Source organism: Ananas comosus, linkage group 18 (genome assembly GCF_001540865.1).
Source record: "Ananas comosus cultivar F153 linkage group 18, ASM154086v1, whole genome shotgun sequence".
Lineage (NCBI taxonomy): Eukaryota > Viridiplantae > Streptophyta > Magnoliopsida > Poales > Bromeliaceae > Ananas > Ananas comosus.
The window spans coordinates 6506652-6520915 of record NC_033638.1 but is presented as its reverse complement, the minus strand read 5'-3'; the positions used below and the strand labels follow the sequence as shown (position 1 = coordinate 6520915).

The 14264-nt window shown below is 36.8% G+C and overlaps 1 protein-coding gene across 1 annotated transcript; it reads left to right on the top strand.

Annotated features, from left to right (window-relative positions):
* LOC109724183 (tyrosine-specific transport protein-like) lies at positions 1186-13809 on the top strand. The gene is made up of 14 exons (XM_020252914.1): positions 1186-1515; positions 5045-5085; positions 5687-5779; positions 6006-6080; positions 6413-6462; positions 7375-7464; positions 8035-8091; positions 8607-8676; positions 10865-10966; positions 11035-11087; positions 11872-12022; positions 12149-12233; positions 12420-12548; positions 13167-13809. Exons 1-14 carry the CDS (start codon positions 1275-1277, stop codon positions 13349-13351), a joined length of 1422 nt encoding a protein of 473 aa, XP_020108503.1. The 5' UTR covers positions 1186-1274; the 3' UTR covers positions 13352-13809.

Below are 14264 nucleotides of genomic sequence, written 5' to 3'. Positions count from 1 at the left end.
TAAATAAAATAGTGTGCTAAATTTAATAGCTCTGTTAGATATTAGTCATTGATCGTTATTATTTTATTAACAAAAATTAAAAAATTAAATTCTAACTAAATTACTATTAGATTTAGTAAAATTCTTAAGTTATTTAAATGGAATAATGCAAATAAAATAATTGGAAGTTAAGCGAGTGTAAATTAAAAAATAAATTTCATATTTTTTAACATTAATTATCTATTCATTAAATTTTTTTTATTAAAAATTTGAGTAGTTAAAATCTTATTTATCTGCTAAAATTTTTATTTGTACATATTTTGGCCCCCCTCGTAATTGAATTCCAGCTTCGTTCCTAAATCAAACAGTCCCTTATAGAATCAATCAAGTACTATACATAATATGTTAGCGCAAATAGTAAAAGATTTGATAGTTGGCATAAGTTTCAAGTCCACAGTCTAATTATTTAATATTTCTAGTTAAGTTTATTTTAACAAAAATGAATAAAGTAAAGTGGCACAGTTAATTGAATATATTTAGTTTAAATTCTTATAAATTCTCGAAGGTTAAGGAGTAAAATCAAAAGCAGCAAAAAATTAAAGCTTTTGAAAATGTTAGCTATTTTAATGGACTATAGTTCCGATGAGGTCAATACATAAAAGTTTCCAAAAGTGGACTTATCTTATGAGAAAATAACTTTATAGAATATTATATTTTATCAAGTGACTTAATAGTATAATATATTTTACTTATGAAATGATATATCCTATGTCAAAATAATAATAACTTGAATGTTGAATATAGCATGCCATTGTAGATCTTAATTTGCTTATCTTAACATCAAACATATAATTTCAAAATTATATATATATATATATATATATAAAATGTAAAATAGTTTCGGGTTTGAGTAGGGTTCGGATTGGGATTTGGGTCGGATACGATCAAAATTCATACTCAAATCTAAATTCGTCATATTTTTATTTTTGATATATATATCCGAAACTATACTTATTTAGCATTAAATAAATCTACTCTATTCGAATTCAAATTTGGATAAAATTTCGGTATCCATATCGAGGGACATCCCTACTAAGAAGAGTTTATTTCCAAACCAAACAATAACATAGAGATCCAGTCCACGGTGGACCGGGTCCATAACATAGCCAACGAATTCGAGGCGAACGTTGAGAACCAGAGAAGCATCGCCTCATCACTATCCCCTTCCCCCTTTTCTCTCTCTCTCTCTCTCTCTCTCCCTCCCCCATTCCAAATTCCAACCCAGAAGAGCGAAAATGGTGATAATTTCGCCGCTACTCTCCTTCTCCGCGCTATCAAACCCTACCGTCGCATTTCCGACGATGATCGCTCCCGCGGCTCAAAGAAGCCCCTTCGAGCTCCGTCGATTCCCGTCGCATTACCACCCTCTCCGATGCCCTGCGCGAATCTCAAAGTGCTTCTCCCAGAAGCAGTCCACTGAAGGGCTCGAGCGCCTTTTCTCCAACCTCAACCAAGCCACCATGGAGCACGAGCCCGGTGAGAAGCTCAGCTTCTTTTTTCTTTTTCTTTTTCTTTTTTTTTTTTTNTTTTTTTTTTTTTTTTTGGGGGGAGGGGGTGAGTTGAACTCACAAAAACCACACCAACCATTTCCCAAATCGTACTTTGATGAACCGGTACGGTGCGTGTCGGTCTATGCCTTTAACAAAATAAGTACCTTAAATTATATATATTTTTTATCAAAATTTTCTTACTCTATTGATATAACTAGTTCGCGGCGGTCGAAAAAATCTACAATAAACATAAATTAGTAAATATTAAATGACAAACGAATAATACTTGCATAAATATTTGTAATATTAGAAGTTACTTCAAGGCGAAATACATAACAAAATAGTTGTCTATATATTAATCACATCGAGACATAACAAAACAGTTGTCTATATGTTAATAGCATTGTATCTACAAAGTGCATTCTATTAAAAGATCCAAAAAGAACAATGTTTAAAAAACAATAAGCTCAAAAAGCAGGGGATATAAGGCTCAGACTTGGAAAAACTATGATGGACTTCATGCAGAAGCAGATAGTAGTATAGCAATATGGGAAGGCTGCAGTGATTGTTTCGAGGCCAATCGTCCTGCTGTGTTGCAGTGATTGCCTCAAGGCCATTTGTATTGCCATGCTTTTATCCACAGATAGTAGAGAAGTAAAATCAAGGGTCTGGTTTTAGCAACATTGCCTTAGCAGTAGAGAAGGAAATATCAGGTAGCTCCATTGCATCATTGCCTTATATCAAACGGAAGAATCCAAACACAAAAGGAAGAAAAATGCTGGAAGAAAAAAAATTCAGGACAATATGTTGCTAGAAAACGGAAATCATTTTTATAAAACTAAGCAATTAAAGGGGCAAGAACAAAGAAAAAACAACCAAAAAGAATTGCTGAGCAACCAAAAAAAAAAGAATTGAAAAGCTCCGGTAAAATTTACCGAAAAAGAAATAGATCGTAGAACCCATGAAAAATTTCAATTTAAATAGTAAAATCACAGGCAAAATTAGGCAAATTTAAAGCGCTACGAAAAAATTAACACACAAAAAAAAAGCAGGGCACAGTACGCATGGCAAGACAAAATGGTAGCCAAAATGAGAACACCAAGACCCCACCTTCTCTCTGTAGCCAATAACAGTAGGAAGAAGAACAGAGGCGACAGTTATGGGTGGCAACCTCGCAAGAAAATGGGTAACATTGCTCACAATGTTGGAGGTGCAAGCGATCTGTGGGGAGGCAATAATTATACAGATCCTGGGTATATGGCATTGTACGGTACGGAATGCGAGCGATTTGCAGGGAGCCGTACAGTGGAGAGGGGCGACCGTCTCTGGGAAGGCCCCGACAGAGAGAGAAAGAGAGATGGGGAGAGAAAGGGCCAATAATGTTGGAGGTGACCGCGCATTAATTGCCCGCGGCGGAGGCATTAATTAATTGCACAGATTCGGGGTAGATAGACCGTGGGGGGGGGGGAGGGAGGAGAGGACCTGTAGCTGTTCGCGGTGAAGGAAATAAACGGGCAGATCTGTGGTAGATACAGTTGTACGGTGCAGAGAGGGGCAACCATCTTTGGGAAGGTGCCGGTTGAGCGTTGTATGGCTCCGCGGCGGCATTAAATTCCTGGATCACCGGAGAGGGCGAGCAGCGGCCGCGCGACGGAGAGTACGAACCCTGGGTAAATAGGGTTCTAGGAGGGGAAGAGGGGGAGCACACAGGGGAGAGAGAGAGAGAGGAGAAGGTAAAGAATGTGGAAATAGGTGGTCGACCGGCGGAGAGTACGAACCCGAGGCAAATAGGGTTCTAGGAGGGGGAGTGGGTGAGAGAGAGTACAGAGTGAACGGGCCCATGCCTGTATCCAAGCAAGAGAGAGAGAGAGAGAGAGAGAGAGAGAGAGAGGAAGGTGTATTTGTATAGAATACACTGTAGCATGTGGGATCCACCCCGAAATAACGAAGAGGCTGTAAAAAGGGTTGAGGGTTTGCCCTTTAATGTATTTGTATAGATGTATAGATAGATTACTTGTTTCGAGATAGTATGGCATAATGGGTTACTCCAGTGCCATATTTTTGTGTTGCATATAAAAATATTGGGATAATACCTAATATGCCTTTCCCTAGGGTTTACCAGTGGAATTGGATTTTAGAAAGGTATTTTGGTGATTTCAGGATAAACTTAAAACTTTGAATAGTAGTAAGGGGTAAATAAGAAAAAGTCCTTAAAATATAAAAAGCTAAGTATTTTGGAGATAAACGGTTGTTTTACACGGTATTAGAGCAGGAAATTCTGAGTTAGAATTTCGTCGCACTTATAGTCTCATTTAATTTCCTTCTATTTAATTCAATCTCATGTCTTGGGCCTATTAAAAAGTCTTAAGTCTAGACAAAAGTGGGAGTGTTGAATATAAAATATTAAAAATATTATTCTCTAACAGTTTAAGCTTTTTGAAGATAAATGATTGTTCCATATTTTGTTGCACACATTCCGAAATTATATGTGTAATATGAAGTTCATGGGCTCCACAAACTCTTGCCTAATTGCACTTTTGCCTACTAACTTCAGTTTGTGTTTGCCAGAAAGCCTATTAACTTTTTGAGAAGCAACACTACTTGTACACCCAAATGTGGGGTGTAAATCTTACACTCACCCATCCATGGATTTAGACATTCTTTTAGCTTTTTAATATTAAAAAAAGATTAAAATATAGAAAACTATATAGAAAACCTCCTTGTAATATCCGGTTTTTCACTTTTCTTCTTTGAACTTTCAAAAACCACATTTTACACCCCAAAAATTTCAAGTTAATGCATTTAATCCCTCTTTATCAGGGTTCCGTCACTATTCCGTCTATCTTATAATCTATACTGAAAATGCCATTGAAAATGACAAAAATATATAAAAAAATTATTTTTTTCGTCATTATTCCATCTATTTTTTATAATTTATCCTGAAAATGCCCTTGAAAATGACCAAAAAATTATTTTTTTCTAAGTAAGGATAATTTGGTCATTTCACCCTCTCCGTTAACACCGTAAACCCCTAAAAATATTTCTAAAATGTTAAGAGGGCAAAATATAGATCAGGAGGAAAAGTAAAAAAAAGGATATTTACAGGAAATTTTTCTATATTTTAGCCTTAAAAAAAAGAAGGATTGATAATATTAGTGTGAAAATATTGGTCATTGAATAGGTAGGGTCGTAAAATTTTCACCCACTTTGTGGGTGTACAGGTAACATTGCTCTAACCTTTTCCCCATTGCATTTTAGGCTAGGAAGGTTGATTTAATGTAAAGCACATACTAAATATTCACTGTTAGTAAATTTCTTCTTATGCATGTAAAATTTGGTCCACAATAGCTCATCATTATACTGGATTGGTCTTCTTTCTACACCAAATCAAAGAATGCTGGCCAATAAGTTGGCCTTTTTGCGCTGAACTGAAGTTGGTCAATTTTAGTGACGGAAAAGTTATTGGTTTTTATGATTTTAACCCTGCATTTTCGTTCATTCTTTATCGATGGCAGGCAGTGTCACAAGTGCAATCTTTCTGGTGGCAGGAACGACGGTATATTTGCTTGTGAACTCAATCTTGATGATCATATTATGCCAGATTCAATACATAACTAGTGATAGAAAATGTGAGAGGTATATGCATTAAAAAGTTAAATAACGATCTTTTCTGTTCTGAATGCGGTAATGCTGAGTTTCGATGATATCACGAGTGCTTTTAACAACTGAACCTTAGAAACTTGTTTGGTCCTTTCATAAATTGGAGCTTTATTATGATAAGATAAGAAATACTAGCTAACTAATTATTGCCAGCAATTTCAAACTTTTAAAGTAGAAAAAAAAGGGTGTAGTCTGATTTGGTAGGTGGTTTGTGCTGGTCTCTCAGCAAAAGATGATTAGTAGTAGCAAAGAATAAATTTGAGAAATTAACAAGGACATCCTGAACGCAATAAAGATGGATTATGTTTCAGTCTATTGAAAGTGCTTGGGATAGCACTAACTGTGGATTGGAGATTTAGGGGAAAAGTCATCTCATTTATATCCTAAGATTCAGTACTGCTATCATACATTCTCCATATTTAAAAATATCTGAATTTCTGCTATCTATTTTTTTACTTCATTTTTGCAATTTATTCAAACGATGGCCATTGTTGTAGGTAGGTGCAGGTATTCTTGCTATTCCTGCTGTCACACAAGAAGCAGGATTTTTGGCATCTGCAGTGACATGCATTCTTTGCTGGATATACATGGTAATAACATCTGTTTTATTGGGTAAGTTAATCAAATTTATTTTGTTGTAAGTGACATAAAATGGCTTTAAAGAATTTTCTCAACAATTCATCTTTTTCTACTTTTAGTTGTATGCCATCATCTGATCAGGATATTTTGGTTAACTTGTCGACAAAGTTTATTTAGATGATTACTGTTTTGCTTATTTACCCGTTGATTCTGTTCATTTAACCTTGTGAATTCCAGGTTGTGACAGGACTGTTGATTGCAGAAGTGAATGTTAATACAATGTGCGAACTAGGTTCTGGAGGTGTTTCATTGGTACTTAGCAAATTGTTTCTTTTTATTATATTGTGTTTCACATTTCCTGATTCTTTAGTTGTTCTTTTCCCTAATGGAATCTAATATTAGCAAGTTCAATATAAATGCAATCAATATAATTCCAAATTAATAAAATAGAAATTACGTGGTAACTCGACAGCTGTGTAAAGCTTTTATCGAGAAAACTAGGATAATAAATCATTATAGATGACCCATTTAAATGATGGCTAATGCCGTAGATAGGTGGCGGTAATCTTGCTATTCCAGCCGTCACACCAGATGCCAGATTCATGATTATGGGACACTCATAGCTTCTTCCGTTCCACGTTTAGGTATCAATGGCCATGCGAACTCTTGGGAAAATTGGAGTACAGGCTGCTTGGTAAGTTAATATTTTTTAAAATTTGTAAGTAATAATCATACTCATTTATTGGAAGTGATTACTGATTTTCTATAAAGATTTATATGCTCTCTTTTCTTCCCTGAATTTGGATAGAACTTTTATCTTGTTTGACAGTTTCTAATGCCAGCAAACTTTGTACTTCCAATGTATGAGTGTTATACATAGAGTGACGGTTATTTCTGCAATGTAAAGAAAAAAGAAAAGTGCTAAACTTGAACTCAGCTTACGAATCATCTACTTGTATTAGAGGATGCAATTCTTTCTTAATAGCCTTCAATTCTTCTGCCATCAATTTAAACACAGAATCTTGTGACTTGTCCTGTCTGTTTCACTTCTTGAATTCAATTTTAGTCCATGAAAATCTCTGGAGATGTCATCAGAGGAGAAATATCTTAAATATATTTCTAGTAAAATTGCGAGCAATCTGGATATTGGCATAAAATGGTCCTGCTGGATACTGTAACAAGAATATATGCTTTTCTGCCAAAAAACAGTAATACATTTTCTAGTGAAGTTACGGGAAAAAAAAAAAAAAAACTCTGCAAGAGAGAGTGCACATCTTAAAATGGGCGAGTGTCTTTTGGTTCACTTAATTTCTTACCTGATTGGTGTTCTACAGTACATTGAGTTCTACCCACCAAAGAGTCCACAATTTTGGATTTACCCTTAACCAACCTGATATTATTAGGAATTGGCTTGTATAATGTGGTGAAGATGACGTGACATGACAACTATAGGATGCCAAAACTTGCAGCTGTAAGTTTGATAGAAAAATGACATGACTATCTGAAATTACTTAATCATCATTCCTTTTTATTCTGTACTGTCTTTTGATAACATAATTTTCATCTCATTACCTATTCTTTGACTTCGTTACTCACCTGTCTGCAGCTGGTCTTATATATTTATACACTATGCCCTTCTCGTTGCTTACGTGGCTCGCTCTTCAGAGATTTTGACGAACACCTTTGGCATTCCATTGTATGGATCTGACTTCTTTCTTTGTCCTCGAGTCATATAAGATGAATGGTGTTTTTTTTTCTTTTGTTATTTTGGTGCTTTGCCAGGTTCTTCGTTAGGTAGTCATATAAGATGAATGGTGTTATGGTCAAGTGGTGTCAAAATGAATGATGAAGAAGCTCAGAAAGAATAGATGATATTATGCTTCAATTGAAAATCTGGCGCACTTATCTTAATCTGGACAGTGAAAAGTATTCTATTCAAATTAAACTAACAAACGCCTCATATTGGTCATTAAAATTTGTCCATTTTGAGACCTTTTGATTGCTAGGTAATAATGTTAAAAAGTCAGACCTTAGATACTTTAAAAATTGTAGATCATGATTAACAGTGTCGATTCTCGATTCAAATGGCCTATCATTCAAAACATAGTGGAAGCAGGAAGGCTTCCGTGCTTTCAAAAGCACTTCAGTTTGGGTCCTCGCAAGCAATGCATCTACAGTTAATTATGGAAACAATCTTCCTGTGCATTTGTAATCACCTTTATTTTTTTATCCTCTGACAATAGGTATATTCTCGTTATTATCACAGATGGGAGAGTGCTACCTTGTTTTCTTTGGTTTTCGGAGGCATATGCTACTTTGGAAGGTTAGATATAATCTACCAAACAATACGTGTTTTGGAAATTTGCGTTGCCATTGCTTTGTTTCTGAAAGCATTAACAAGCAGCTTAATCTTCCTGACTAATTCTATCAAACTTATGGTGTCATCGATTGCATAAATTTTGTGATCAAACATGAATGTGTTCAATTGTTCATAAACTATGACCTTTTGAAAGATAATTACATTCAGGGTCAATTATGTTAGAACTTTTACTTCTTCTTTGCAGATAATCATGTTAGTACAAAGTGCTAGACGGTAGAAATTACTCCACTTGATTCATAAATATTTTAAGTTCAGCACAAGAAGGTATGAACTATGAAGAATATTGATGATTAGGCTGCTTTTAATTTTTTATGATACTAAAGGCGAGAACTTCTTGTTCAGTTACTTTGTACTCACCATTTCTATATATCTGCTACTATTTATAGTACACACATATCCATGCATTCTTTAGCTTGTAAACCCGCAAAACTGTGTATTTGAATAATGTGTTACTGCAGCCAGCGGCTTATTGGTGCGGTTAATGGCTTTTTGGTATTCGGCATCCTCGTCTCTTTCACTTCTCTTGCGGTAACTGCTAACCTTGGAACATATAGACAATTATGCTGAAACACACTGCATTTTCTTATATGGATGTTTGAATCAATGTATAAAATTTGCAACAGGGATGTTCGATACATAACATTTTGTTAAGAAGAGATGAAGTTTACATGTTGCACCTCTGACATGCTTTGAAAACAAACAATCAAGTGGTTATTTCCGTGAGTTACCATGCTGAGAATTGGATTGGAGAATCACATATGCCTGTAAATTATGTATAAGAAAGCAGAGCATGTTAGATATGGATTTTGTTACTTAATATGCAATATTTTTTTTACAGTTGACAAATATTATATAAGCAAAAATGGAAAATCCTAATTAATGTCTTAACATTAACTGTTCTGGAGATAGAAGTTCTCATTACATAGATTAATATTTATCCGAAGTTACAAACGTTATTTTCAACACATAACCTAGGCCTCCCTGCTTAACTCTTATTTGTGTGCATTAACTTCTTAAGCTTCTCAATCTTCAACATAGGCTTACGAGTGCAATATTTACCTTTTCTTCTTCTTTCTTTCACAGAAATGCACGGAGACCCACGTGCTACATGTTATTCTAACACAACCGCATCAGCTTTATTCTCTTTCATGATCGAACACACCTTGTCCTGTTGATTCTTTTTTTTCAGGCCCCTTTGTCAAGAAATAAACTTGGAGATTGCATTCGCCTTAACAGCCAAATGACCAGGTGATAGCCACGAAAGATAGGGAGATGGTGAGACCTAGGGCAATAGCAGCAGTGGTAATAAACAAATTGTCCTGCTCTGGCAACGCTGCAGAATAAATAGAGGAAGGCCGGACTCCTTTCGGTCTCTGGTGGCAGCACAGCTATAGGAGAGATCTCTGCCAAGTCCCTACCTCACGTGGCTTTCTCATGGTCTCAAGGGGGGCAGAAATCCCTTTTTTTTAAGAAAATGCTTTGCTCACAAACAAATCTTACAACATTTTACAAACTATACAACTCAATGGATGAATTTCAACCTTAAAATTATTAGCCAAGCGCACTTCCTCGTGACTTGCGCTTCTTCACCAAGTAAATACCACCATATATACTAGTTTGTAAAGTGTTGTAAAATTTATTTGTAAGTATAGCATTACTCTTTTTTTTGGGGTGGGGGCGGGAGGGGCCTGATTGAGGACAACCAATAGTGCAGGTGGTATCAATCAGAGGGAGGTAAAAAAAAAGTTGTGGCAGCTATTTCAGGATCACTTAGTTATAGTGCAGGAGTCGAGATATATTTTTACCTTTCTTTTTTATTTCTCTTGGTATATATCTAAGCTCCAAAAAGATACTGTTGTTTGCGCGTCTCGTTATCCCTTGGAATTGATGATTAGCGAGATCAGTGTTTGATATTTCATACATTTGTTCCCCGATTTAATAATATTTATTAGGCTAAATTACAGAAAACCTCCATGTCAAAACATGATTTTTCACTTCCCCCTCTGTCATTTAAAAATCTACACTTTGCCTCATTATAAAATGAAAAATATGCACTTTGCCTCCCACTGTTAGTGATCCGTTAGGGTTCCGTTATAAAATATTTTTTTATACCAAAAATACCCCTCCGCCCTCTTCCTGTTGCTTCGCCTTCCTCCGCCTCACCGCCTTGCCCTCCTCCACTGCCTCGCCCTCGCCCACATCCCTGTCCGCGCCCACAAACACCCCTTCACCCTCCTCCGCCGCCTCGCCTTCGCCCTCGTTGCCGTTATCCACCTCTCTCCATCCACCCCCACCTCGATTTTCACCCTATTGTCGCCGAAATCGAGGGGCAGCGATGGTGCAGGAGGAGAGGGGAGCAAATGGGGAAAAAAATAGAGAGAAACCGCAGCCGATTGAGGCGTGAACCGCGGCCGATCGAGACTGCTGTTGAGGAAGATGAGGGAGGAGACGAAAATGGTGAGGGGCAAAATGGTCATTTTATCATCACAGTACACACCGTACCCCTTGTGAACATTTTTCATTTTATAAGGGGGCAAAGTGCAGGTTTTTAAATGACAGGGGGGTAAAATGAAAAATCGGATTTTGATGGGGGGTTTTATGTAATTTAGTCTATTTATTATCAGCATTTTCTAATGCACTTGCATTCACATCAAGCAACATTTTCTAGAGACTTGTAAGTTTGGCCCTTAATAATGCATTAAGGTTACCTTTATAGGGTGTTGCGAGTGGAAATCTGCAATGGAGCTCTCTTCTTCAAGCCCATGTTGAGGCCATCCCACAAAGTATACCAATAATAGCACTTGCATTTGTTTACCAGGTAAGCCCAATTCCCATTTACAGATCCATATGACATTTACCTGAGACTAACAATTTGTTATCTTTCAGAATGTTGTTCCAGTTCTTTGTACAAATCTTGAGGGTAACCTGTCAAAAGTAAGGTAGGAAATGTATTAAGTTTTCTTTTCTTTTCTTTAACAAATGACGGAGTGTCAAGTTGTTTCTTTGATTTTTCCTTCTGAGAACTAGGGTGAAAAATTGGAACAAGTCTCAAGACTTAACTGTTTGTCTAATGTGCTGATAAAAGATACTGGTTTTTATCTCATATGAGCTTATGAAAGAAAATACCAATTTAATCACGCATAAAATTGCATACAATTCCATTCCCTTCTCAAGGTATGATTTACACATTCATCTTTGGAAGCTATGAAATTCCAAGAGCATGATCCCCTTGTAAGCTGAGACAGCTACTATCAGCTTTAAATCCCTGGTGTTTTTCTTTATTGCATTCACTAATGCAGAATAGTGTTCATAAAATTTCTAAGAGCTTTAGGTTTAATGGTTAATCTGTAAAAGAAGATTGCTCAGAACTTGGTCAGATAAGAGCCACATATCATAAGTAGTGAACTGTCGACAATCAAGAACTGCAATGTTGAAAGTCAAAAGTCATCACTTTTGATGCAGCGAAATGCACACCACAACTTCGCTAAACACTTGGAAGAAGGTTTTATTGCACTAGTTTGGGGCACTACCAAGCCAAATGCTAGTTTATTCAACTTATCAGCAGTACCGCATAAGGCTTGTGTTGTATACAAGTTATCTTATCAGTCATTTCATTGTCAATAAGAACTCGAGTGATTGTCATTTTATAAACAAGTTTTAATCTGAAAAGCGAAAAATCAGATGTCTTTTAAATGCATATATCCATCATCTTTAATTTTGCAGGACAGCCATTGTGCTTGGTACAGCTATTCCTCTTATTCTATTTCTTATCTGGGACGCTGTAATTCTTGGGAGTATGCCAAATCTTGCAGCAAGTGGCACTGAAATCATCGACCCGCTGGAGCAGTTACGGTCCAGCAACGGAATAGTTGGAGTAAGTTTAAAAAGTCATTCTACATTCTTTCTTGTCATAATCCATACAAAGTAAGAGAGTGATTTTCCTTTCCTTTCCGAGAGAAATAGAGATCATAAACCTATTCCATCGTGTCATGTTTTGCAGCCAATTGTTGATGTTTTCTCATTTCTTGCAATAGCCACATCATATATCGGATTTGTTCTAGGTCTCTCGGACTTCGTCGCAGACTGTAAGTATTTTCCTTCACTACTTTTAGTTTTGTTAATTGTTTGGTATTGACATTGCCATTATCAAGTTTTGTTCGAAATAAAGCAAAACTATACCAAACAAGAACACACCGATTGTATTACAGATTATATTTTCTTATTTCCTTTTCTCCTTTTCTCCCTTTTCCTCCTCTCTGGGAAATTTGCAGTGCTTAGACTACCAAGTGGCCAGAGCAAACCTCTACCATATGTTCTAACTTTGCTTCCGCCGCTAGTGTTAGCATTGCTTGATCCGGAGATATTTTTCAAAGCCTTGGATTTTGCAGGAACTTACGGAGGTACGCTGTCTCGTGTTGTAATGCTTTTCCACACCTTTTGACCATAATTAAATTTTGTGCACCGTGAAAGCCAGACGTTAAGAATGAATCGATTTACTTAAACAGATAGAAATGTTAGCTTCTCACAATCTGTATCTCGCTTGAATTGTCAAAGATCATTTCCCTGATTATTTGGACTTTGATTTGACCATTGTAGATGCCACTCCAGTTTGTTCATTCTGATTAAAGTGTAAATTCAGTTTACAACACAAGCGATTTTTCCTTTTAAACTCAACCCTACTTTTTGCTTCTTCCATATAAAACATCTATTTGCTCCGTGCTTCTTTCTCCATGTCAATAAACTTGCCTCGAGTAAAATTCTTAAATATGACTAATCATCAAATTTATACTGGGTGCTTCTATGGCGAGTCAACGACCTAAGAAGGTCCTTTCAAAAGCTGTTGATATATTGACACACGTAATGTGAAGGGTTTTGATTGTTTCATGTATACAATTCAAGATGCAAAATGAGTTGGCGAACACATCGACAACTCATGGGGCACGGTGTTATATCTCAAATTGTTACTTAAGGGAGTAATAGTGGTTTTAGGACCTTAACATCGACATTACGTTTTGCAGTTTTAGTATTATTCGGAGTCCTTCCAGCTGCAATGTCTTGGTCGGAGAGATACTCGGATTCCTCACAATCGCCGCCGCTTCCCCCTTTGGTTCCGGGAGGGAGATTCACTCTGTCCCTCGTTGCGGGAGGTGCTTTGCTCGTCATCGTCACTGAGATATTCAAAGATGTCATGCACCTACAATAACTAGTATATGAGATGATTCGAAGAGGCGAAAACGCAAAGTTCTCTCTCATCTGTGTGGCTCCCAAAGCTCTCGCGAAATGCCTCAAACTTGGTCTCTCTCATGTATAGCTAAATTTAGGGCTTTTTTTGCAAATAGCCCCCTGACAAAATTTTATTTTAAAATTAGCCCTATCAAATTTGAAATTGCAAAAATAGCCCTGCTCCTGCCACGCAGGTGCCACGTCAGCGCCACGCGAGCAGGCTGGGGCCAGGTATGTAAGTTGAACACGGTGAACCATTCATCGTGTTCAAACACGGTGAATGGTTCACCGTGTCTAATGTATTATACCGGCCCAAGCTAGTGTGTATAATACATTGGACACGGTAAACACAATGAACCATTCCCCGTGTCCAATACAAATACCTGCGACTTTGCCTTTTTTTGGCTAAGGGCTACTTATTTGTATTGGACACAGTGAATGGTTCACCGTGTCTAAACACGGTGAATGGTTCACCGTGTTCAACTTAAACAACCTGGCCCCCGCCCGACCCGCGTGGCGCTGACGTGACGCCCGCGTGGCAGGCCCAGGGCCATTTTTGCAATTTAAATTTTGACAGGGCCATTTTTGAAATAAAATTTGTCCAAGAGCTAATTGCAAAAAAAGCCCCTAAATTTATTGTACAAAAGATTTGGTCTTTTCTCTTGATAGTTCTTTATTTCGAATGTCTAGAGAATTAGCCCCCTACTAATTCTATGCGATTTTAAAGGTAAAATTTGTTAATTTCATGTGGTTGCTTCTGTTTCTTGCTTCTAAATATCCAATCGTATTCGACTGTTTTCACCCTGACTCCTGCATCTATGGCTGCACATATGAATACTATTGCAGGTCTATTTATTGATCACCAAATAAATTTTAAACCATTTTCTCACAAA